The sequence below is a fragment of the Bos javanicus genome, chromosome 4 (genome assembly GCF_032452875.1).
Source record: "Bos javanicus breed banteng chromosome 4, ARS-OSU_banteng_1.0, whole genome shotgun sequence".
Lineage (NCBI taxonomy): Eukaryota > Metazoa > Chordata > Mammalia > Artiodactyla > Bovidae > Bos > Bos javanicus.
In genome coordinates this window covers 63,412,602-63,440,124 of record NC_083871.1, presented here as the reverse complement: position 1 = coordinate 63,440,124, position 27,523 = coordinate 63,412,602, and the positions used below count along the sequence as shown (strand labels likewise).

At 41.3% G+C, this 27,523-nt stretch overlaps 1 protein-coding gene across 2 annotated transcripts in view; it reads left to right on the top strand.

The window, feature by feature from the left end:
- Positions 1-27,523, top strand: part of BMPER (BMP binding endothelial regulator) — a 252,643-nt gene that overhangs the window by 143,102 nt on the left and 82,018 nt on the right. For both annotated transcript variants that reach the window (XM_061414163.1, XM_061414164.1), the window contains exons 8-11: positions 4,762-4,871; positions 9,580-9,720; positions 11,829-11,933; positions 15,834-15,879. In XM_061414163.1, the coding sequence (XP_061270147.1) occupies positions 4,762-4,871; positions 9,580-9,720; positions 11,829-11,933; positions 15,834-15,879 (402 nt within the window). The remainder of the gene's footprint in view (positions 1-4,761; positions 4,872-9,579; positions 9,721-11,828; positions 11,934-15,833; positions 15,880-27,523) is intronic.

Genomic DNA, 27,523 nt, shown 5'->3' with positions numbered 1-27,523 from the left:
CCAGTGGTTAAGACTCTGTGCTACCAATGTGGGGGGTGGGATGGGGGATGCAGACAGAGCGTGAGGGTTCAATCCCTGGTCAGGGAACTAAGATCACACATGATTCAAAGCATGCCCCCAAAAGAAAAATAAGTAAATAAAGGCATATGAAGTAAACAGATGGAGGAACAGAGTGTTATTTTAGAGGCAAAAACATGCAGGAGGATAAGGTGCCTCAAACAAGAGGTTTGGAAGGGAATAATGAATAAGTCAATAAAAAAGAGGATTAGCTATTCCTTTTGGAGCAATTATTATGTACTAGGTACCATGTGAAAACTTCAGGAACTTTTTTTCTCATTTAATTTTCTCAAGAGTCTGTGACATACAGGTGCTAAGTATAGAATTCTGATGTGTATTAATAATATAGGGACCATGATTAGTTTTGTGCTGAGAAAGAAGTAGAGTTCCTAGAAGGTAGCACAGCCAGTGAGCTATGGAGGTGACTCCTGAACATGAGTCTCCGTGATTCCCAAACCCACGATTTAACCTGCTGCTTCTCAGCTTTCCAGGTAACATGGAGAGCAGCATGCATGTTACCATCTGAAGAGAAACACCCTGGATGGAGGGTCTCTAGAGCCCGGAATCCTTTGGTTTTTGTTCTTTATCTATGTATCAGCTTCTTCCATGTGGCCTTAAGGTCATTGAGTTGATTGAGCTTGACCATTTAAGATTCAGATAAAAGTAGCTTGATCCATCAAATGAATACAATAGAATATGCAGCATCCCCACCAGTATCTCCAGGGATCCTTGGCAGGGGGCTTGTATTTTCTCTAGTCACCGCTGGCTTTGTGTTTTCGCTCCTGCTGCTTTTTTCTATTTGTTCCCTACCTCTTCCTCTTCTACCTCCTCCTCCTTCTCTTCCCTTTTTTTTGTTCCTCTTCCTTTCCCTCCTCCATCTGCTTCTTCAACATCATTTTGTCCTTTCAGGAAAACCTCCCCACCCTGTCTTTTCACATTCTATGGTGCTATTGAATCAAGGCTTGTGCAGGGGATTTCACTGAAGGTTTACAGTAAGAGGCTGATTACTTTTCAGGGAAGCACAATGAATAATAGAAACTGAAATATTAAGCTCGCTTTGTTCTTAAAAGGTCTCAGCCACTTTGCCTTTAGGAAAATATCACTGTCCCTTTTCTGTGGATTACAGCCTCCAATCCTTATTGTCCACACTCTTTCCTTGAATCTTCTGTCTTTTCTGTCATACTTTGCTTCCTCCAACCGAAACACCTGTTGATTTATTTTTATCATTCCCAGCTTGTCATAGCCATACCCTGAAGTCTATCTTTCTACAATTGAATTGGCCAATAAAGGTATCTTGTTAAATGAAGGCAGCTTTCTCTTCTTTGAAGGATTCTGCTGCTAACTCTTCATCTAATAATGTTTGCCTTCCTTCTGTGTACATACACACAAACACACACACAAACATGCACCTGCTTTTAAAGTAATTCCATAGATATTATCAGAACAAAGGAGAATTGTTTAGACATGACTGACTGAAGGCATTTCCACTGATGTGTGTGCTTCTTGGGTTGCCCATGTGTGCTTGTGCCCCTGGAAGAGAAGTAGCCAGTTCACTGTTGTTGAAATCATCATGCTGTGGGTCATGGTGGAAACAGGGCCCCATCTAGGTGAGAAAGTCCTCCCAGAGGAGGTGTGGCTTGGGGCCTCAACTTGAAGATAAGTAGGCTTGCCTAGAGAATCCTGTGGCCAGAGGAGCCTGGTGGGCTGCTGTCCATAGGCTCGCACAGAGTCGGACATGACTGAAGCGACTTAGCATGCGTGCATCCATTGGAGAAAGAAATGGCAACCCACTCCAGTATTCTTGCCTGGAGAATGCCAGGGATGGAGGAGCCTGGTGGGTTGCCGTCTATGGGGTCACATAAATGGACACAACTGAAGCGACTTAGCAGCAGCAGCAGCAAGCTTGATTAAAGCTCTGAAGCTGGTATCGTGGATATGCTGAGTCAGATGAGATTCTCATATGAACAATGACTCTTGTATTGAATGCAGATTTTTCTGTCCGTTTGTGGTCATAAGTTGGACTACAAAAGGAACAGCAACTCTTAGGACACTCAGAAATTCTCCCAAATGAGACCTTTACTGCTGGGCTAAGCCCCAGAGGAATAAAGTGGAAATGGCTTAGATTAGGCTATACACAGAGTCTCTGAACTATTCTTTTGAATGTTTTATCTTATTTTGAGCCATGATGACTTTGGGATTTAGGTAAGATTGTATGTTCTTTGACAGTAGAAAGAAACATACCCACACAACAGAAGACAGGAAAAAAAAAAAAAAAGGAAACATAGCAATGCTTAGTGGATGCTGAAATTTTAGACTATTTAGACTTTTGGATTTTTGGACACTGATTTGCTGTTCAGTTTTCCCTTGAGCAGGATTCATTCACATGACATACCCCTGCCTTTTGCACTATTTTCCTCTCTTTTCTCATTTTCAGTGACAGGCTCAGCAGAAGTTTCTATATAGAGAGCACCGATGCACCTCTCAGAGTCACACGGCCCAAGATCATATTTGAATTATATGTGCTGTGTGCTCAGTTGCTCAGTTGTGTATGATTTTTTGCGACCCCATGGACTGCAGCCCTTCAGGCTCCTCTGTTCATGTGGATTCTCCAAGCAAGAATACTGGAGTGGGTTGCCATTTCCTTCTCTAGGGGCTCTTCCTGACCCAGGAATTGGGCCCACGTCTCCTGAATTGGCAGGTGGGTTCTTTACCACTGTGCCACCTGGGAAGCCTATTTGAATTATACCACCTCTAATAATGATAATACTTATCTGCCATTGATCATATTTGTGCAGGGAGATTAAACTCAAGCCTTTTTTGTTCAGTAGTCTACTGATGTATCAATCCACCAGTCTAACACTAATAATATAATATATAATAATATATATAATAAAAGACAGGACAAGGCAAACCATGTTATCACAATTTGAAACAAATGCTCGATTGAAGCAGGGCTATTTTTAATTCTTAAAGGACAGAAATATATCTTTGATGGAATAATATAGAGGACAGTGTTTAAAGCAGTGAAAAATAACGTCACCATCATTTTTGTAGTAAATTAGAAAAAAATCTGCTTAGAGGTGTTTCTTATACTTTTATAGAGTGTCCTAAATCAAGGTGTGATATGACAGGTGTGACTCTGATGGGGTGGGTAGCCTGCACACAGATTTCTGATGCTTCAGACAACCCTTGGGAGTTACCTAGAGGAAGACCTAGAGAAAGGATGAATTCTGTATTTTTCAGGTAATCCTCTGATTTAATCTATACATTTTTACAAACTTCAGAAGACTTAGAACCTGAGTATACACAGAAGAATGCCTGTTTCAGTTGGGGTATTGCTAATTGTTAGGTGCACATACAGTCATTATGCTAAATTTTATCTAACCATAAAAAAGTTTTTGATGTATACTTTAGCATTGACATTGTAGTTAGAGATGGCAATGTGTTGTTGGGAGGAGGCATTTTGATATCATTTTATGACAAGTGAACTAAGTCAGGCCTGGAGAAATCAAGTTCAAGGTCACCCGGGAGTCTGTATGTGGGACCCAAGTTAAAATTATCACAATCATCTTTTGAAGCAAGTTTGCTTCTTGTAGGGAGAACTAAACTAATGATTTAATTCTACATCTATACTGTATCCCAGCTTTGAGGTTGACTTTTAACGGGAAGATGGCATTTTTCTTGACACCTACTAACAGTAATTCCAACAATTCTAATTCCGAGAATAGCATTTCATATGTGTTTATAGATACTTCAGCATTTCATTTGGTCTCCAATGAAATAGAGATTGCTTTTAATCTTTTTACAGGAAGAGTGTGGGTATAAATCTTATGAGTGATGATTAATCTTTGACTTCTCAACTTAGTCCTTAATTGAAGTAACATTTCAGAGATATTTTTATGTGCTCCAGAGAGTAGAAACTCAAATACTGAAAGAAAGGAGGAAAGTGGATTACACTCTTTATTTGGGGTTGATTTTTTTCGCCTTTTGGGTCACCAATCAAATCCTTACATCAGGGAAAACCACGATAATTCTGCAAGAGGTGTGATGCCTGTGGGAGGTTGAACACTACATTTGTGGAGTTGGATTCCTCCTCTGTGTGATCTTTGAGTTAGCATCACCCTTGATGCCAATGGACTTGTCATTTCTTCAACTGATATACTATCTCATTAGTTTTTCTTTTTGCTCATCCTAGTCTTCTTTGGATATCTTGACTTCTCCTGCCTCTTCCCTGCCAACACCCACTTTCTGGATAATTTTACTCATTCTTTAAGATACAGCTCAGGCAGCACATCCTGAGTCTTCTCTGTCCTTCCTATCCTCACAGTTCCTAGATTGGCTTCTTTCCAGAACTGACTGTCTTATTGTATTGAAATCATCTTTTGTGGGTTTGTTTCCCCAGTAGATTAAGCTCCATTGGGACAGGATGCCTTAGTCATCCTGGCTCACTAGGATGAACTCATAATAAAGATTTGTTAAACTTACAAGATTCAGTATGGAATCAAACTCTTTTTAGCAAAAACTCTTTGAAGTCATGATTCCTGGGAATCCCCTAGAAACATGTGACCCATGGCTCTGTATTTGTGCACTAGATTTACCTGGTCTTGTGGGAATGTTTAACAGTCCTGTGCTATAATTGCTGATGATGAAGTGGGACAATCCTGACTTCTGTCTTGCTAACGCTATGCTGTTGCTTCTTTCTAGGTCAAAGGAAAGTGTTTGACCTCCCATTTGGAAGCTGCCTCTTTCGCAGTGATGTTTATGACAATGGATCCTCTTTTCTCTATGATAACTGCACTGCATGTACCTGCAAGGTAAGATGGTTCTGAGGGGCTGTGGTCCAGAATGGATGACATTTTGGTTTTAATGTTAACACTATAGCCAAATATAATAATGTGTTATTTATGGTAATGAGGCATTACTGATGCCACTTTATCTGTAAAGTTATATTGCATGTTCACAAGGAAGTTTAGACATAGGATCCAAATTATGAATCACTGTTATGTTCCCAGGACCAATAAGTTAGCTCTAGGGGTAAGAATTAAACTCTGAGGGGCTAAAGCACTTATAAAAGTCAGACAAATGCACATTGCAGTGTTCTCTGGCTCTATTTATTCAGTATGAATTCTCTGACACACCTGGCAATAAAAATGGCTTTAACCACATGTAAGAGAAAAGAAGCCAACTCATCAGAAAAGGCTGTTGCTGGGAAAGATCGAGAACAGGAAAAGAAGGGGGCAATAGAGGATGAGATTGTTGGATAGCGTCACCGACTCAATGGACATGAGTTTGAGCGAACTCTAGGAGGTAGTAGAGGACTGGAAAGCCTGGTGTGCCGCAGTCCATGAGGGAGTCAGACATGACTTGGTGACTGAACAACAGCAGTAAAGAGAAAAGAAAGGCATGGGTTCACAGTTATCACAAAAATAAACCTGGTAGTTTGGGAAGAGAGTATTTATGTGTTGTTCATCATACCATTTCTTACTTGAGTCATTACACACTTTTCTCAAAAGGCAACCACACATCTGCTGCTGCTGCTGCTAAGTCGCGTCAGTCGTGTCCGACTCTGTGCGACCCCATAGACGGCAGCCCACCAGGCTTCCCCATCTCTGGGATTCTCCAGGCAAGAACACTGGAGTGGGTTGCCATTTCCTTCTCCAATGCATGAAAGTGAAAAGTGAAAGTGAAGTCGCTCAGTTGTGTCCGACTCTAGCGACCCCATGGACTACAGCCTACTAGGCTCCTCCATCCATGGGATTTTCCAGGCAAAAGTACTGGAGTGGGGTGCCATTGCCTTCTCCGAACCACACATCTAGTGACTGGTAAAGAAAGAATTCCTCAGCTCCAGAAATTTAAAGGCATTATGCACATCACACATTCCTAGACTATGTTTATATGGTGATTCAGTTCTGAAACTGAGAAGAGAATCATTTACACGGAGGACTTTAGGACCATTCATTAGCAAGTTAATCGAAACATCTGTGTGACATGAGTTTAGAATACATTTTGGGGTGATAGTTGTTTGTTTTTAATAACCAGAGGTTTGGAGAGGGAAAGAGGAACTTTTTTCACTGTCAATCAGTAGCTGGAATTAGAGTTCAAAAGTTCCTGATTACTCAAGGCATGGTTTGTTAATGAGCATGCACTGCATCTTCAAGGAAGTGGCCAAGGAAGGGCTGAACTGTCTGTTCCCTAGCACTGAACAGCAAGTAATTCCGAAGACTGGAATTACTTTCCTGAGGCCCTCTCCTCTCTTTCATGGTTCATAGAATCCTGTGCTAAGCATATAGCCACTCCTTTTGTTGCCTTGGCCTCCATCCTCTGGACTTCTCTTTCTCTCCTGGAATTTCACAGGTTATAGCCTCCTCTTGGGGATACTGAGCCTTTGATGAAAGACATCACATTCCCGATTCTCTTGATTGCAGAAAAGCCAGGCATCCCAGGGACGGAAATTAGTTATGCTTGCAGCGTTTTGGGTCTCATTCTTTGAGAGATTCTTTGAGAGGTGATTAGCCAATATATCCCAATACTCAAAAGAAGCGTAACTGAAGCTGTTCCTTCAAGATGTTTTTTATCAGAGTATGAATTCACGGTCATTTTTGGGAAATGGAATACTTGAAGAATCAGGCTGCAATCATTTGGGGTGATCAGGGTTGTTTTGTATCTGTTAGAGTTTCCCTCTCCAGTATCCCCATCCAGTGAGTGCCATGCAGGTGCAGGAAATAGTTCTCTAAACACAATTCAGTTTTAGGTTTCCGTCTGCCTGCAGTGTCCTCATCTTCCTTGAGTCTGATTGGCAAACTCCTCTTCATTTATAGCAGCCTTTCTCAGATATCACCTCTTCTAGTGAGGTTTTCCCAACCCACCTAGATAGGTAATTGTTGCATCTTCTCTCCTAGCCCTATACCTTTACCAGTTCTTTTTACCACATTATTATATAGTCTTTGTTCAGATGGTTATCTCTTCTCTTTGTGAGTTCCTTGAGGACAGGCGCACATCTATCCATCTCTGTATTCTAATTGCTTAATCCAGTTCCAGGCAATGATCTAATGATACTCTAAATGTGTGCGTGTTTGTGTGTGGTGGGGGATGGTTGGTTGTGGGTGTATATTTAATGAAAGTTGGGCAATCTATCATGAAGTATGCATTATTCTAGAGCTGGTGAGTGCCCTTGTTTTTCAAACTTGAAATCAAAATATGCAGTTTGACAAAGGATTTTTGCCAATTTATGAGTTGACTTATTTCCATGTGCCAGGCACTGTGCCAAGTACTTTGCATATTCCATTAAACTGCACAATCAACTTGAGAGGTGTTATCATCTCCATTTTGAAGATGAGGAATCCGGGGCACAGAGGGATGGATTTGTGCAAGACAATACACTTAATACATGAACTGGCATTCTACCCTGGTCATATTCAATTCTATATCTTATCCACTGTGTGATGTGATTTGAATAACAAATGCCTTTTTTTGAAGGATCATCTCACTGTCATATTAATCTTAAGAGGATAAGTTAGTGAGAGTATAGTAGATGGTACCAGAAGTGCCTCTTGAAACCATAGAATTGATGTAGAAGTTGCAGAAGTTACATCTGTCGATTTACTCAACCTATTTGTATGTGAGGCTCCAAAGTGAGTCCTCTCTCCAAGCTTACTGATTGGGTCTATGTCTTGGAGAGGGGTTTGGTCTCTCATTTCCCTGCTCTTGGTTCACACTAACTCAGCACTTTGAGGTCATTGCCAATCTACCCTGGGATATTTCTTTCCTCCATCCTGTCTTCTGCTAAGTTTCATAAATATTTTGCTCTTATAGTCATTTCATCTGACACTCTACTCCAGGTGAAATTTCAACTTGTTGGCTGGGAAACTGGAAAAATTTGCTTTTCTTAGGGCTTCCCTGGTGGCTCAGAGGGTAAAGCGTCTGCCCCGCAATGCGGGAGACCGGGTTCTATCCCTGGGTCGGGAAGATCCCCTGGAGAAGGACATGGCAACCCCACTCCAGTATTCCTGCCTGGAGAATCCCATGGACGGAGAAGCCTGGTGGGCTATATATATAGTCCATGGGGTCACAGAGAGTAGGACACGACTGAGTGACTTCAATATATATATATATATATAAAATAGGCTCCTCTGAACTTTTTTCCCATGCATTGTTGAATGAGTCAGTAAATACAACTCACTTGGCTGTTTTGTCCATGGAATGCCACTTCTTTTGAAATCAAGCCATACTCCTTAATGTTACAGATATAGACTTGTCACCCTCAGAGTTTAAGTGTCCCTGATTAAGGTCACACAGTTGATGGAAGACCCCTAGAACCCAGGCCTAGCTTTAGAATCACTCATTTGGTTCCTTTGTGAACACAGAACACACTAAGGAATTTCATCTTCACATGGAGCATGAGCTCTAAATTTTTACTCTTTGATCAAAGATATCCTGAGTTTACTGTCAGCTCTTAGAAGGTGTCATAAAGCCATGGGAGAGCCCTGAGGGAACACTGTTAAGGAAGGTTGTAAAAGATGAGAAGGGCAGGAAAAAGGAAGGAAACTGGTTGGTCCATAGTGCACTGGGCCTTCTAACCCAGTGGCTGGAGCAGGATATCCCATCAGTCTGCTGAGCATTAACTGATAAGCCCTTGGAAAGTGGGGGGCATATGTCACACTGTTCATAGCTTCCTCTTCTTCTAGTCTGGATACTTAGTCAGCAAGTAAAATTTTGAAGTGAATGAAAGATTTATTGCAGTGACTTAGAATATGGTCGGAGAAGGCAATGGCACCCCACTCCAGTACTTTTGCCTGGAAAACCCCTTGGATGGAGGAGCCTGGTAGGCTGTAGTCCATGGGGTCGCTAAGAGTCGGATACGACTGAGTGACTTCCCTTTTACTTTTCACTTTCATGCATTGGAGAAGGAAATGGCAACCCACTCCAGTGTTCTTGCCTGGAGAATCCCAGGGACAGGGGAGCCTGGTGGGCTGCTGTCTATGGGGTCGCACAGAGTCGGACACGACTGAAGCGACTTAGCAGCAGCAGCAGCAGCAGAATATGGTATCTTTGATCCCTGGGTTGGGAAGATTCCCTGTAGAAGGGAAAGGCTACCCACGCCAGTATTCTGGCCTGGAGAATTCCACGGACTGTATAGGGGTCCATGGGGTTGCAAAGAGTTGGACACGACTGAATGACTTTTATACACATCTTCAGCATATGTTTTAAAGAAGTTAATTGTGGGTTGTTAAAGGAAGACCAGGACTTCCCTGTAGCTCAAACAGTAAAGAAACTGCCTGTGATGTAGGAGACCAGGGTTCGATTCCTGAGTTGGAAAGTTCCTCTGGAGAAGGGAATGGCAATCCACTCCAATATTCTTGCCTGGAGAATTCCATGGACAGAGAAGCCTGGTGGTCTACAGTCCGTGGGGTCGCAAAGAGTCAGACATGACTGAGTGACTAACACACACAAAGGAAGGCCAGGCAGGATGTCTGGTGGAGGTGGAAATTGTCTTTAACTTCCAGTTTGCTTTCGGGCCCCCAGGACTCCACTGTTGTGTGTAAGAAGAAGTGCTCCCACCCTGGTGGCTGCGACAGAGGCGAGGAGGCCTGTTGTGATGACTGCCTCCTACGAGTGCCCCAGGAAGACATCAAAGTGTGCAAGTTTGGCAACAAGATTTTCCGGGTATGTCATGAACCAAGCTCATGGGAACTACTGTATGATAGTGAGTTGTGGAAAGCTCCTAGCAAAGTGCAGATTGCAATATTTCATATTTTGTGTATCCATGTATGTATGTGTATAAAAGTATTTATTTATATTATATGTGCATATATGTTTAGAGTCAAGGACACTTAGGGGTAGAGAAGCAACTGTTTGAAAATGTGTTTTTCTTGGCTTTACTTTTGGTGTATAACATACGTTAAACCTGTAAAACATTGCCTTTTCTAAATGTGGTGGCCAGTGGTTGGGGCTGAGCTGAGGAGTCCCCTGGATGGTGCAGCTATGGGTACCCAAATGCCTGGGGACAGCAGTCAGAGATGCACGGTCCTCCGTGCCAAGATCCTGATTCTCCTAGAACTTTCCCACTAAGCTCCTTTTTCAGAGAGAGATTTTCCCATTTGGAAGCTGTTTGGGTGAGGTTGTGGCCAGCAGAGCAGTTGAACAAAGATGAGCGGGTCCTGCCCCAGCTGAGTTAGTAGGGTCGTCTGCTGCCCATCTCAGGTGTGTTTTACATCGTTTTCTAGTGGCGTGGGTGGAAGCTGGCCAGTGACCATTTAAACCTTAGGATTAAGATCGTTGACTTTGTCCAAAGTGCTGCCCATCTAGTCTGTTTTCCCCACGGGTGGAGGGAGTTTCTCTGTACCTGAGGGTGTCATCTCAGGGTACCTTTGAGAATCGAGACCCTCAGAATCAAGTCAGAGATGGAGGCACCTCAGGCCCTCTGCACTTGGCTAGATTTCCTATTACAGAGCTGGAGGGAGCGTCTTGATTCTTAGGACATATGTAAAAAGATTTGATGTATCATGCCTCAGGGAAGGGCGTCACGTGTGTGTATGTGCGTATGTATCTGTGTGTTGTGGTTCCACCCGGCTTCCAGAGCTATTCATGCGTCCTCTTTACACATCATCCTCTGTCTCTGGAGCATCCAGATGCGGTAGGCTCACCCTGATGACTCTATTACGCAAAGTGCTTCCCAGGCTCCTCCCAAAAAGGTTCCTTCATATACATGGATGGGGCCTGAAGTAATTTATGGAGTCCTAGAAATGTGCACTCAGAGAATTTGCAATAGTCAGATGCCCTTTAAAACAGATTCAGTAAGAGAAATAAAAGGCACTAGAGACATAGGTAGTCCTTAAAATACCTCCCAAAAATGAGAAGGAAGAGTAAGAGGCATAGGTGACATCAAAGATCTGGGCTGGTTTTTCTGTTTTTAATAAAATTTGCTTAGATCCAGAAGCCCAGAAAGGAATCCTTGCTCTGTTTTCAGGCCTAAATCTATTGCCCATAATCTTTTTTTTCACAAGCAAGAATACACGTTCCTGCATGTTCCCAGAAGTACAGGATTTTTGTGGTTGGGCACTCAGCAATTGCAGATTATAAATCCAATAAGCCAAAGAGATGCCTCAAACAGCTTTTTCTGGGCTAGAAAATGTGTCCTAAGTGCTACCCAGCCTTTTAGAAGGAGAGTGTCAGACAGGCAGGGACATGGGATGAATGGCTCTTGGAGTTTTCTGTCTGTGCTCCACATTTTCAGGTGGTTTGCTGGTCAGGTGTCTGGCTGGCAATGGGAGTCATATGGATTAGTCTCTGTTCTTTGCATGTTTGTGCCCCATGTGGGCCAGAACCATGTCACATCTGGGAATAAACTAACCACCCCCGGACGTCTCAATTAACTAGTGGCATCTGGGAGAACTCAAACTTTTCAGTCCTATCAAATGGAAAAATTAGACCCTTGTTGCATCATGTAGGAAAAGTCTTGTTTGCTTTCCAGGGTGAAGCTAAGTAAACAGTGCAAAAGGAGCAAGATGCAAATATGACTTGTTTGGTGTACAAGCATTTTTTTTTTAATATACCCTGGAGGGGAAATGCACACGCGCGCACACACATACACTAAGATCTACCATTTCTATCAGATCAGTTAGATGTAGATAAACACCTCAGAGTAATTCAATCTACTGATGGAAACCATCACTCAGGGAAGAAATGCTTTCCTTGACAGACAAATCCTAGCCTGGTGGATTAGCTCCCATCAGCCTCCAGTTTATGGAAGAATTCTGTGGTCTCTCTTGCAGGATGGAGAGATGTGGTCGTCTGTCAACTGTACCATCTGTGCTTGTGTGAAAGGCAAGACAGAGTGTCGCAAGAAGCAGTGTGTTCCCATCAGCAGCTGCCCTCAGGTTCGTCTGCAGGTTGACTTACTCTTTACCTAAGCATCTAGAGAACCATCCTGTGTGTGGCATGGTCACCTCCCATCTTCTGAACACAGAATTCAGATCCTCCAAAACTTCCAAGTTCCCAAATAGACACGTGTCCTTTGCAAAGCTTGCTCCTTGTTCTTTATGATTCTCATCCAGATTCTAGCCTAGCAGGGTAATAGCTCTTACCTCGCTCTGTTTTTTACTGATCTCTCCCAGTTTTTTGTTTTAATGTCTCCAACTTCTGTTTGATCAGCTCCCTCGTGTCTTTTGCTGGGTTTTCTTTTGAATATCATAAAAGATCCTTTCATTTTACCTCTCTCTTTCTTTTCAAATCAGTTTTCTTCCTGTAGCCATTCAAAGGAATATGTGGTTGTTTATTAATAAATTCCCCAAGGAGTTTCACCTGCCCAGTGGCACCCTCCAACCCCTTTTCTGAAGTTTTCCCTCTCCAACCCGGGCTCTGTTGTAGTCCTGAATGGAAATGGCGTCTTTATGGAAATATCTCTTTTCAGAAACCCATAGTTCCAGTGCCCTGAATAAAGCATCCATTATCTTCCAAAGCATGAGCTTCATTGAATTCACCTCAGCAACTTGAAACCTTTCAAGGTTTTATGCATTTTGGGAAAATGTCAAGCCTATTCAATACCTTCCAGTAAATGAAAAAATACATCCATATAATCAGGACATGTCTTCCCTTCTCTGTCAGAGACAGCTTTTAATTTTATTCACATCTGTTATTATTATAAACAAAAAGTTGCTGTTTTTACGTGAGTGCCAAATGAAGCACAAAAAAACAACAGCTGTTGCTATTGCACAACTGAATAAAGGGGGAAAAAAAAAAGAAAAAAAGAAACCCTAATTAGTCTTGCTTTAAAAAGCCTCAGACATAAAACTGAAAAGAAAAAAAAAAAAAAACCCAGGAGATACAATAAGGAGAGTTGAGCATGATCTACTTATAAATATTCATTGGGAAAAATGGTATCACATCATTTTTGCCCGTCCTCCGGGAACCCTCGCTGCTAATGAACTCCTGCGGCACATGTTAGTAATAATGGGCTTCCTTATTCTACAAGACAAAAACAAAAGGCTGAGCCAGCCTGGTGGCTCGAGCAACCAGCCTCTGCAGGCCCTGGTGGAGTTCCCGGCTTCACTTGAGTCCTGCCACTCGCGGCAGGTGTGGTGGTCTTCATAGCCCTCTTGCTGTGGGGAGGTGAGCGCTCTTTCCGTTACCAGCATCTTGGTTCCTGTCTCTTGTTTGTGGACCATATTTGGGCCAGGAGCATCCGTCCCTCCAGGCGCAGGCCTGGCGTTTCCCCACCCCACCCCCACCCCACCCCTGTCTTCTTGTCAGAGCCCGTCAGGCAGTGCCTGGCTCCTGCCTCAGGGCCCACCTTTTTGTTTCTAGGCAGTTTTCCAATCATTCCTTTGGTTCACACTTTGCCTCCTCAGGGGCCAGCACAAGCACTTTGGAAGATAATTTAGTTTTACCATAGAAATCCTGTTAAACACTTACTTCCCCTCCCCTGCATTGCTTTGGGAAATTAAAAAAATAATAATAATAATAATTTTTTTTTAAGAAACAGACATATTCCTGCTCTATCCTTCCTGGCTACTATACATCTTTTTCCAGAAGTTTGCATGCCTTGTTGAAGAAGGATTGTGTGGTTGCATTCCCTTCTTGACAGTCCCCCAGGGCAAAGGAGTGCATTTGGTGAGAAGGATGGAGGGGTCCACTGGGGACAGGTTCGATGTGACAGTCATTCCATCACTGTTAATATGTCCTGAGACTTCCTCTGTAGTCATAGGACCAATCTCGTCTGATGCTGAGACCCCGCCCCCCCCACCTCTGAGGTGGGTGCTGTTACTAGGCCCTTCTTACTGTTGCTTTCTTGGGGCATCCAGAATTCCTCAGCAAGTTCCACGTAACTCAGGAGCCAGACATCATAGCTTTCTCTTGATTTATTCCCTGCCTAATTTAGTGATGTTTCCAGCCCCTCTCTCACTTTCTGAAGAAAGCAACTGGCTGTTTCTGTCGAGGTACAGATGCAGGGAATCACAGAGTCACTCTTTGCTGGGGCCTTGGTTTAAACAGCTCTGTATGCCATTATTCCATCAGCTGGAGCCAGTCTGCTTTGGATTTGTCCTCAACTGCTTTCAGGCACGAGAAGCCAAAGGAGTCCTCTGTGCCAAATAGAAACAGACAACAGAGCTCTTGGTCATGAAATTGTCGTGTTGCCCCAAACCATGGAAGGTGGCATGGCATGGAGTTTTTGAGTCTCATTCAAACCTGTCATAGCCTTTAATGTACCTTTTTAAAGCGTCAGACATGGTTCTAATTCTTTAATTATCAACTGCCCTCTTTTTTTGTTGTTGTTGTTAGTGTGATTTGTTTTTTAAGTACCTAAATCTATTCTTGATGCAATCGACAGGTAGTGAAACAAGGCTTGACACAAGTCTTGGGCCACCACTCTGTGGTCTGTTTCCCTAGTTTCCTGTAAAGAGGGGAAAGGGGCATTTGTATATAGAGGGTTGTTGTGAAGCATAAATGTGATAAGGAAAGAAGAAAGTACGGCATTTTTTTCCTACTGTATAGATACCCAATAAATGTTAACTTCTCTTAAAGATTAAGATGAGACCTCTCTCATCTTAAAAATCTGGAGTGAAAAGTTGGCCTATAAGGTCACACAAAATTAGGTTTGATTTTGGGTTGGCTCAGACGGTAAAGCATCTGCCTGCAATATAGGAGACCTGGGTTCGATCCCTGGGTTGGGAAGATCCCCTGGAGGAGGAAATGGCAACCCACTCCAGTACTCTTCCCTGGAAAATCCCAAGTATGGAGGAGCCTGGTAGGCTACAGTCCATGGGATCACAAAGAGTCGGACACGACTGAGCGACTTCACTTCACCCTTGTGTTACATGACATCGATGTCTTCATCTATATGAAGGAAAATGCTCAGCTCACTAAGTTTTTGTGAATCTTAATAACAAAAATTATAATATGTTCTAAATATTAACTTATTTTAAACCCTTACAGTTAGCCTGATGTAGGGTAACCTAAGGAAAATATCTAGTCGGATGTCTATTTCATAGCATGTGCTTCCTGAATGTTCATTTTCTTCCACGTTTCTTTTCCCCTGTGATTCCACTGAGTCAGAGATAAAGCAATGTCATTCTCTGATAAGAGTTCTGAGATTATGCTTCTTCCTTTAAATGTCAATCATTAGAAAAAAATTAGAAGAAATGCAGTAGAGGAGATTACACTGTTTTTCCAGAAAGGTAATGGAAAATTACTCAGCATTTCAAAACCCTTAGCCCCATTTGGCTTTGACTACATAATAGTCAGGGATAGCGTACCACTCTCTGAAAGAAGGAATCAGGTTGAATTTCATTTGTGGCACAGATATTGTCCATATACGTAGGCCCAAGCTTGGGTTACTGTTTATTTTTGGCTCCCTCCAATACGCAGAGACAGAATGAAAGCTTTGCATAGACTGATAGATTGACAGCCAATTCCCATTTCTACATGTGTGCACTTGGTCTCTAGAGGGCTAGATTTGGGTATCAGTGAAAAGGTGGAATCCAGACTGTCTCCATCTCCCCTCCATGTGAGAAAAATCACACCAATGAAACCTTTAGGGATTATATTTCTCTGAGGATAAAAACAGGAAAGCGTTTTGAATGACTTTGCCTGGCTGTAGAACCTGATACTTAAAACTTCATTTTCACCACCATCATCACCATCTGGGCATCGAGTTCAAATACAGCTTGGACGAATTTCATTGATTTATCTGGTATGAGATTTAAAAAAGAGTTTTGTCCTCAGCAGACCCTGTTTTTTAACACTGAACTCTTTTTTTTTTTTCTCTTTTTCTTGATTAGGGTAAAATTCTCAACAGGAAAGGATGCTGTCCTATTTGCACTGAAAGTAAGTTTATTGAAAATATGCTATTAATATTTATTTTGCATTTTATAGTACAGCAAGAAAAATGGTGGTGTAAGTTTTCAGCCTCTTTTATTTCTGTGGGAATAGGATGGGATCATCTTACCTTGCTACAGACAATTAAAGTCAGTGGTAATCCTTGTACAGAAGCACAACTAAGACAAATGCGAATGTTTCTGCTGGGATGTGTTGCTGTGAGAAATTTAGAAGACAAATGGTCTCATGAGGTTTTAGGAAGGGCCAGGTGGCTCAGATGGTAAAGTGTCCGTCTACAATGTGGGAGACCCGGGTTTGAGCCCTGGGTTGGGAAGATCCCCTGGAGAAGGAAATGGCAATCCACTCCAGTACTATTGCCTGGAAAATCCCATGGACAGAGGAGCCTGGCAGGCTACAGTCTATGGGGTTGCAAAGAGTCCGACATGACTGAACAACTTCAGTATACTATCACTATAGATAGCTTGATGTGCCTTTTAACTGCTAATAGCATTTGCAGCCATAGTGACTAAAAGATAATGATATCCTATAAAACCAAACGTTATATATAACCTAGGAGAGATTCTCCTTCCTTCCTTATGAAGCCAAACAGTTGCCCGTCTTTCTCCCTCACCCTCACCACGGCTTCATCGCTGTTTCACTTGGGCACATCCAGTGATGCTCTTGGTAAAGAGAAAACAAGAGGTCTTGGCTTGGTTTGGTTGGCAATGGTGTAGCCATCCTGTTATTTTTAACAGATCTTGAAGGTTCTAACATGGCCGTTTTGAAAGCCATCTGGGACTGTACTATCCACCACTTAGACAGCATAGCAACAGATTTCAAGTTATCCCCACATGTAAGTGTGCCCAGATCTGTTAGCAAACCACTGTTTCAGTCCCCTCACATCCATATGGTTTCTAGATAGCTTTCTGAAATGTTTCACTGAAGGAGGAGTATTCATAATGTCGCTGTCAAATTAGTATGATAAGCAGGATTAACCCAGCCATGGAATCTATTGGAGTGTATTTTATGAGCCATTCAGGCTTAAGTGGGCTTTGATGATAGTTGAAAGCAGCTTTCACATGGAAACAGGTTTGTTTATTTCACTTGTCTGAAGCCAGAGTTTATATCACTAAGAGTTATCCTGGCTCTTCTTTTTAGATACATAGGTTCATTATATATATTATCATATATACATATATTGCTATTCACACATACATATATATATATATCTCACTATTTTTTGAGACAGAGATATTAAACAATTATGCATTGTACACTGGGTAAAAGTGCTGGCTGAATTAAGGAAAATTAAGTTATAAACTTAATAAAAGAATTTCTCTTTAAAGACAAGGAAGTACATAAATTAAGTCAAAGGAGGCCAACTAAGTATATTAGTAGAGCCTGGGATGCAGGAAGAAGAATTAGCTACGATTAACACACCAGTTGATTTTAAAACATGTGTATAAACTATTACATTTAATCATCTTCCCAGAGATTCTCTGAGGAAATTTTGTTTATGGATGGTTTGGAGGCCACTTCCAGCTTAATTCTTTTTTGGATGTGCAGAGTCAAGCCTAAATTGATGAAGTTTTCCTCTGTATCCATGTCAATGAAGATGTTTACATTTCCCTAGAAAGTATCTCCTAGTTAAAGTAGAGACCGACCACCAATGTACAGACAGGTTACATCTTCCCATCTCATGCTGTCAGGCAGGAATACTGCTTATCAGCTTAATAAGAAAATATATGGCCAGTCTTGTAAAGAAATAGGCTAAATCTTGAATTACCAGACTTTATGTTACAAGGATGATTGTTGAGATCGTTGAGAGGAAAGCTACATTTCATTATTAGTTTATCCACTATGGGCTAGTCTTTCCAAATATATTGGGTTCGCCAAAAACTTCCTCTGAATTTTTCCATAACATCTTACAGAAAAAATACAAAGGAACTTTTTGGCCCACCTAATAGCATACTGGTGACTTATTAGAAAACAAAAAGGAAAGAAAAGAAGAATAGAAGGATGAGTATGACAAAAACCAAACCAGATTTTTAACTGGTCATATTAAATATTGATTGGACATGTGTTGTACATTGTATTGTAAGTATAAATGTTGTACATGTGAATAAGCCTGTGACTTCTGTCACTGAGAGAGGCAAGTTGGCAAGGGAGAAGTCACCCCGCTGGAGGGATGCCAAGGAGATGACTGACTCTGTGCACCTGCATCCAGCAGGTCAATATGGGACGAGTCCAGGCATGTGGTTCTCGGTCCAAATTGAGGTGATATCATCAGATGGCGATGTCTCAATTTCCTTTGGTGTTCTTTCCATCTGTTTACTCTTTCTTGCTCTCCAGCAGTTCTTCCATCAATGCTGTAAAACACATTCTACTTGGAGAGGTTTATTTGTTCACATTGAGTTATGAGTTCAGAGAAGGCAATGGCACCCCACTCCAGTACTCTTGCCTGGAAAATCCCATGGACAGAGGAGCCTGGTAGACTGCAGTCCATGGGGTCGCTAGGAGTTGGACACGACTGTATAACTTTCAAGTAGACAACCTGAGCGACTTGGCTTTCACTTTTCACTTTCATGCATTGGAGAAGGAAATGGCAAGCCACTCCAGTGTTCTTGCCTGGAGAATCCCAGGGACGGGGGAGCCTGGTGGGCTGCCGTCTCTGGGGTCGCACAGAGTCGGACACGACTGAAGCAACTTAGCAGTTATGAGATGGGATGATTTCCAATTTTTTTTAAAGCAATGCCTAGACTTTCATAGCACATTCAGGTAGACTTATTCCGATGTCCTTTAGCTGCAGTCTAAAGACCTCCTATTTTGAAATTCCTTTGTCATTATATCCAAGATCCAGAATAAACCTTAGAGCTCGTTTTTTTCCTCCTATGTGAATTATGAAAACTCTTCTGGTATATGAGTTTCTAAAACAGGCAAATGAAGTTTGAAGTACAAACTAAGGCTAGTATTTTCTAGAACCAGAAAAATGACTGATTTCTCTCTCATTCAAATAAGATCACACATACACATGTATATATCCCGTTAGTTACTACAGAGTTTCCAACCTCAGTGTTATTGATTGTTTGGCCAGATAATTCTTTGTGGTAGGGGCTGTCCAGTGCATTGTGTGATGTTTAGCTGTGTCTCTGGCCTCTACCAACTAAATGTCAGTAGCAACCCAACAGTATCTTCAGAAATTTCCAAATGTCCCCTGGGGGACAACATCACTCCTGGTGGAGAACCACTGGTACTCTAAACAGAAGTAGCGGCATAGGTGAATCCAGAAACAAACACCTATGGTACTAATAACAATAAATTGACTCCTTTAGTTAATTAATTAATTTTAATTAGAGGGTAATTGCAATATGATGTTTTTGGTCATACATCAACATGAATCGGCCACAGGTATACATGTGTCCCTTAACACAGTGATGAGATGGAGTAGGAGCATAAAGTGAGGCTGACCTTTGCTGTTGTAAAAATTGACATTGCAGAAGCCTTTGGATTTAACTGAATGTGTTTCAGTATTTTCATTGCCTAGCTCTAGAAAAAAATTATAAAGGTATCATTATGTCTCAATTGATTCAAGTCACCATCTTTGTTTTAGTTGCTAGGAAGCTAGAAATAAATTTGTATCTCATCTCCAATAGCATGTGGCTTTTGAGTAATACACTTTCTCCTGACTTCATCTTATATGTCTTTTACCTTTGGATGTTTTGGATTATTTAGTATGGATGCATGTAAGCTATTTCCAATCCTCTTTTGGAAGGAGGCAAGATAAAAATAAGTGTTAGTCACTTGAGTCATGTCTGACTCTGTGACCCCATGGACTGTAGCCCACCAGTCTCCTCTGTCCATGGAATTCTCCAGGTAAGAATATTGGAGTTAACCATTCCCTTCTCCAGAGGATCTTCCCAGCCCAAGGATTGAACCTGGGTCTCCTTCATTGCAGGCAGATTTTTTACCATCTGAGTCACCAGGGAAGCCCATATTATGTATGTAGAATGGCAATCCACTCCAGTATTCTTGCCTGGAGAATCCCATGGGCGGAGGAGCCTGGCGGGCTGCAGTCCATGGGGTCTCAAGGAGTCGGACACGACTGAGCGACTCACACACACACACACACACATGCATAAATAAAATGGACTGATTACATAGCATCCAATCTAAAACTTATTTTGGTTATCTGCAGTAGTTAAATGAGTATTGCATTATTTCCAATAGTGCCATTACATCATCTGTTTCTAAAATCCTATAGAATTCCTGCCTTATTGACTCGCTTAATCTGCCTTCATAGTGTTTGAGGCTCTCTCAGACCTCTGAAAGGAACAGTGCAGAGAAAACTCAAACATATAAAATGTTTTTATAGGCTTCTCCTTTAAGTCAGTGCTAACAGTAATTTATAGTTACCCAGGTACAATATTGAGGTACAAAATTGTTATACTCCTCACAGTACAGTAGTCTTCAAAGTCTGAAAGACTGATGATGATTCTATAAAAAAACAGTCCTCTTAAAATCAGACCTGAAGAAAGTGTGTAAAGGATTACTGTCTTTTATTAACATGGGACGTTCTTTTTCCAACTGAAAAGAATTAAACTTGATTTGGAGGATTTATTTAAAATAAAATATTTGAAGTGAGCTAAACAAACTTTATAAAGCTTTGGTGCAAATGCTGTTTCTTGCCAAAGTATGAGCTATAGCTTAAAGCAAGTCCTGCTTTCCCTGAGCTGAGGGTCATAGGACTGTGAATTGGGTGCCAAGAAGGCCACTGTCTGCTGTGTGTGTAGCACTTGGGTTTGTGTAAAATGTTATCTTACTGTGTGTTGTCAAACCGTAGGCAGAATCTTGACCTAGCCACCCAACAGAGACCTGAATCAGATAAATTCTTTGCTGGCAGAATGTCTGTTTTCATACATGGAAATAGTACTCAGTGGCAAAATTTTCACTGATAAGAGATGGAGGGGTGTGTGTGTGTGTGGAGAGAGAGAGAGAGGGAAAGAAAGACTGACTTTGAGAAAAAATTTAATCTCCTAACCATCTGTTAGATCAGAGGCAACCAAAGGTAATCCAGACATAGATGCCCCATCTCTGACTATCTCAGATTTGTTAAGCTGTGCCTGTAGCTACATCAGTCTTAACCATCAGAATCCCAACCCCAAAGGAAAGTTCACGATTACATAACACAGAGGAGGGTAGGGTATACTGAGCACAGATGTGCATTTAATTGAAATAACCTCAACTACATGTCCCACAAGTAATAGGAAATATTAGGTTTCAGCAACTTAGGGTGCGAGGAGGCTCACAGTTGCCAGGTGACTCTTTAAAACCCCCAAGAGTTAGGTTTCCAGCTGTGTGCAGCACTGGGGTGTCTGCTGTCCAAGAGGGCCCCTGCATGCTGCTTGAACCTACCATGGACATGGTGCAATTGCTCTGGCTGGTCTTGGTACATCTTTCTTAAGTCCTCGAGCATGGCTACAGCGACCTCCAATTAAAGAGTAGTTGTAGAAAGGGGGACTGCAACAACTTAATGCAATAGTGACCTTGGGGTCCATTTTATGAGAAGTCTCCACTGACAGAGGTTCTGCAAATTCGTAATGCTGAGTTTGAGCAAGGTTTCTGGCCTCCAAGACTGTAAGCAACTCCAGGTCCCTGGACACCAGGAGTCTGTCCTTAACTCAGGAAAGCGAGGAAATTTGAAACCGGAGCTCAAGATGCTTGTAGAATAAGAATTTGTGGTGTTGACTTTAGCCCTGCCGAGGAGGTGTTAAGCTAAGTAGCCACTGAAGTTTCTGCTCCAGTGTCTGGAGGTGGGTTTGTCACTGCTCCTGAGGCTCAACCAGCAGACGGGGTGGCAAATAAAACCCAACTGTACCACAGTGGTAGCTGGGAAACCCCACACAGGCAGGAGCGGCATTAGAAGGGAGTGAGGGAATCAGTTTATGTTCTCTTTTATATACTGCTCTAAGGAATATTGTTTCTTTAAATGTTCTGGCTGTAGATTGATGTAAAGTTGGAGGGCCCTGAGGTTATTAGGGGTCCTCTTTTATCCATGACCTATTGTCAATTTCAACAGGGTGTTAGTACTTCTTAAGTTGTGACTGTTAACAATCATCACCACCACCATCATCATTGTCTAACAATAATGGCAGTAACGGTAATAGCAACAGCAGCCAATATTTATTTAGCATCTGCTATGTATTGAAACAGGTCCTAGGCTGTCTTTTTTTATCTTATTTGATCTTCACAGTCGTTTTGACCATTTTATGGCCAAGTAAATGTCATTAGCTCCATTTAACAGCCAAGGAAACTGAGGCTTTGAGGTTATGAATGATGCCCAGCATAGGTCGTGGAGCCCAAATCAAGGAAGTCTGGCCCCAGGGCTTGGACTGGAAATTCTGTCTTTACTTCTCAGTCATTTTGTTTGATATGATAACCAGTTGCAGTTAGGAAGGGAAGAGGTCTGGAGGACTTTTTGACTAGTGGGGATTAGAGATTGGAGAAGGATTTTAGGAAGAGTTTCTAATTAGACAGCGTTTCCCTCTACACCACCCAGGAAGAGATGTAGATTCAGACGCCCATGCTTTCTTTACCTGGTGATACCCTCACGTTTCTGCTCAGGTGCAGAGCAGTTGGTGTGCTCTGTGCTCAATGCAAAATCAAACTAGCGTGGTTTTCCATGTTATTCGTTTTTCCTCCTGGAAACTCAAGGTTGAGATGGTTCCAGCAGTAAGTGAAGATCACCCAAATCTTCTTACTTACAATAATAAAAGACATGTAATTTGAAATTTGGAATAACTGTATAAATTCCATCAGGAGTAAGAAAGAACAAAATCTCTCTGCCAGTCAAGCTTTTCACCATTTTAGCATCATGGAATTGTATAAATGAATGGACCTTAATGTAAGGTCAACCTTCCCACTTCTTAGGTAAGGAAGTTGAGGCTAATGGTAGTATTAACTGGAAGAACGAGGATGAAAACCTAAACATTTTTTATTCCCTACTCCAATATTCATTCTATAATATTGTATGGTCTCCCCAGAATTTTGCATGGGAAAATAGTTTTAATATAGATGTACCATTATTAAATCACTAATTGAAAGTGACTTTCTTGCCTAATTTTGGAACAGTATATTTTATACATAAAGATATGTATAAATTCATTACTAGATATATGGTACATTTCACCAAGGCTGCCATCTTGAATCTCAAGAAAGATGCAAATGCCAATTTCTAAAGAAACTTACGAACAAAATCTCTTAGCAGTAGTGAATGTAAAACACAGCTAAGTGACAAACCAATACAAATCCCAAACTATGAAAAATATACTTTGTGGAAAAAACTTTATGGTAAATTACACATTACTGTCTGCAAACCTGAGGCAGACTTATACCTCTCTGGAGGTCACATTTCCTCTGAGTAAAATAAGAACAACACAAAACCGCTACTCTGCTGCCACTACAATTGCTCCTATTACCAGCAGCAATTTATTGAATGTAAATCTGTGTCAAGTATTGTGATAAATGCTCTCCATGCATTCTGTCACTTAATCCTCACAACAATCCATGCAGTGGAAGCTACTGTTATTCTCATTTTACAAATGAGATCTGAGGGTCTGAGAAATTACTAATAAATAAGGTGTGTGCCTGCTTCAGTCATGTCCGACTCTGCAACCATGTGGACTTCAGCCTCCAGGCTCCCCTGTCCATGGGATTCTCCAGGCAAGAATGCTGGAGTGGGTTGCCATGCTCTCCTCCAAGGTATGTTAGCCAATAGCCTGATCCGTGAGATGCCAATAGCCTGGTCCATGAGACTCCAGAGCCCAAGCTTTTAAGCACTATTGTATATTCTTTGTTGACTACATGTTGGAGGTTTACTGCCAAATATACATGAAGTTTGCCAATTTCTTTCCTCTGTACATGATTAGGGGCTTCTATTTGAAAACATTTGTATCTATGCACCTTTTAAAACCTTATCTGTGTCTTTGAGATCACTGAATCTCCAGTTTCTTGGATTACAATACTTGAATTCTAACCTTCCCTGGCAGTTGGGAGATATGATTTATTAACTACACTCTGTGGTTCCCCTTGATGTGAAGTTTATGTTTATGAATAGTATCATCTTTTTCCTTACCGAGGTCCTCCTCTTGGTTAATGCGCTCCTCCCCCAACCACTGCTCCCCTCCTCTGCTCTGCCCTTTCGTATTTCTCCTCAATGCACATGTCTGCTCTGCTTTTACTTTGTACCTTCTCATCTTGTGAGCTCACGGCCCTGCCTCCATGGTACCCCTTCTGCAGTTACTCTCTCAGTCTGGTTTCACATTTGTCTAGATTTCCAGGTCCTTAACACAGGACTTCTTGGCAAGATATGAATATGGCAGATCTCAGTTTCTCACTTTTTTGGAGGCTACATTCTTCTTTCACAAAGGACTGTGTTTGAATTTGATTAACAGTTGCTACCTTTGATTCTCTAAATTATCCGGGTTGGGAGTTGGATGGAGAGATGGATGGCTGTTTCCAACCCCTATCCGTTGACTGAATTCTGGCACCCCTTTATCCCAGCTGCACAGGTTTTGAGTCTTAATGTTATTTCTCATACTTTTGGCATTTTTCTCCCATGTTGATCATCAGTCATCAGGTCTGGTTGATTGTCTCTTTGCATTGCTTTTCTAATAAATAATTTCCTTCCCATTCCCACGGCAGCCAGCCCCTCATCCTATTCCCTGTTGTTAACCTCTGCCTTTTCTTCTTCAGCCCTTTGTGCAAGCCACTGTCAGAACCCAAACTTGGCTTTCATGAAAACTACACCAGCTTCCTTCACTGGTCTCTTGCAGAATTTCTCAAAGTTTGTTTTATGAAATGCTAGTGCTGAGGGATCCTCATGAGTAATATTTTCAAAACAAGTTTCTATGATTAAATACATTAGGGAAATGCTGGGTCAAGTAAACTTAAATGTGTTTCCTCACTGCAGAATTCTCAGAGCCCTTTACATGCCAGTGTGCAGGGTAAACTTTCAGGAGGATGATGGAGTATAGAGTCCCTCCCGAACTAATTTGGGCTGCAGAGGTTTTTTTTTTTTTCTTTTTAATTTCTACTTATTTTGGCAGAGTAACAGGCAGGATTGATGTTTCATAGAAAACATGTTAAGAAATGCTGGTTCTTTGAAATAAATTTAAACTTCTCAGGCTGACAATAGATCTCAGGCCAGTTTATTTAGACGGCTGGGGTGTTTTACATCTCCTGAAGCAACTACCCATTCTGGGCAGATTGGTCTCCTATTCTAGTGCAAGCTGCCTTCTTTCCCATGTTTAAGACTATCATGGTAACAATCTTTTGGTCTAGAGGCTTACTCCATTCAAGCTCTAAATCTACATTTTGTTTGTCTTTTATAGATGAACTCAACATTGTCTTTTCAACACATTTACCTTTTATAAGTATGTTACAATCTTATCAGTTCTATTTCTGCCAGCAGCAGATTTGCAAGATTTGCATAGCATTTATAATGATACAACCAGTAATGACTACTCTGTGAGCATCTATTATGTTCTCAGCATTTTCACAATGCTGTCTTTATAACCACCATGCAAAGTAGTTGTTCTTCGACCCATGTTACAGATGAATAGACTGAGGTTATGTAAGTAGTACATGATTTTGTAGTCAGTGGGTGGCAAGACTGGGATTCAAACCCAGGACTCTATTCTAAGCAACTTAATATTCGCAAAGCTTTAAAGTGGTTTCAAAGCTGGGCGACAGGTTAATTTAAAGATGAGAAACCCATCTCTCAGGTAAAAAGTTCTCTTTTCTGATAAACAGTAATTTCTAGCTTTAAGACAGCAGACATTTTAAGGTCAGGGCTTAGATTAGAGAGTGTCAAAAATGCATCTTCTATAACAAGTTTGTATTAACATCAGTGACTTTCCAGCACTCTGGAAGGTGTCATGGAGGACATGGATAAAGGTTGATACAGACCCCTGAGTTGAGGAAATTGCAATGTGTTTGGAGAGACAAAATGTAAACACGTTAAATGACAGAACCATATCATATAGTTTATAATCAGATAGGCATTGTTAAACTGAGGTTCATGAACTCCTAGGAGGTCATTGGTTAGTCTTGGAACAGGGTGTCTATGAATCTCTACATTTGAATGGATATACTCATTTTCACTTGGAAGGAAGAGTGTCTATACCCATCTTCCTATTTCCTAAAAGCTCTGTAATCCCAATTTGTTAACAACAGTGACTGCATGGGATGCTGTGGTATAGGGTATAAATGGAAATTTCGAGTCATGGTCAGGGAGGCACTGGCTTCAAAGCCACAGAGATTGGGTTGGACTCTTTCTTTACTACTACTTGCTTAGAGACCACGGGCAACATGGCAGTTTCTTCAGCTTCACTGCTAAGAAATTAGGGTAATATACCATGTGTAGACAAGTAGTGAGGATTAAAGGAGATAGTGCAACTATGGAAAGCATCTGGCGTGTTGCCTGGTATGAGCTAGTCACTCCAGACTAGTTGCCTTGATTTTTGCTAAATTCATTTTTTTGCTCTTGTCTCTGTAAACAAACTGAGTGTTTTTAAAACAGTACACATTCATTATCTTAGCAAGTCCTGGAGATCAGAAGTCTGAAATGGATCTGAGTGGGTCCAAATCAAGGTGTTGGCAGAACTGCATCCCTTCTCAAGGCTCGAGAGGATCTGTTTTCATGCTAGTCTAGATTCTAGAGGTTGCCCATTTTCCTTGATTTGAAGCCTCCTTTCATCTTCAAAGCCAGCAGTGGTGAGTTGAGTTCTTCTCATGCCATATCATCGTGTGACACTCACTTCTCTGCCTTTTTCCTTCACTTACAAGTGACCACTTGTGATAGCATCTGTCCTTCCTGGATTACCCAGGATAATTTGTTTATAATTCAACTAATTAATTGATTAAGCAAAATTCTATTAAATTATTTGCTGTACACCATTTATCAAACTTAACTATTTTTGTGAGTTCAGTGGGAGCAGTATATTTTTCCTACTGAAATATAATCTTTAATTAATCAACCTTTCATTTAGAAAATATTTGATATCTAATATGGATTATACCAGTCATTGCTGTTGGTAATGCATAGATAAATCCGTTTATCCAATATTAAGGTAGATCCTCCAGTGTACAAGGCAGAAGGCAGTGTGTCAGACACTGAGAAGTATACACAGAATTTATGTGTAAGGAGTTTAAGGCCTGGTTTAGGCATTAAAAATACATTATGACTAAAAGCTAGGATAAAAAGGAACTATAGTTAACAATAGGGTCATCACAAGAAAAAAAATTTTAACTATGTTAGGTGAGTGATGTTAATTAGATTTGTGGTTATAATTTCAAAATGTATACAAACAGAATTATTACATTATACATACAAAACTAATATGAAATTATAGGTCAATTTTACCTAAATTTTAAAAATTAAAAAAATTGAAGTACAAAAGCTAGGGTAGAAAGTGCCTCCTCATAAGCATACTGTGGGTTTGGTGACCATATTTTTAACCCTCAAACTGAAACACATAATGTGACTAGAATAGAGTATTGGAAGCTGACCATCTCAGAAAATCTGAGCCATGTGGTCAGTTTTGTTTTGGGGACTTAGAAGAGAGAATTGACTTTGGCTGAGGCCTGGGGAGTT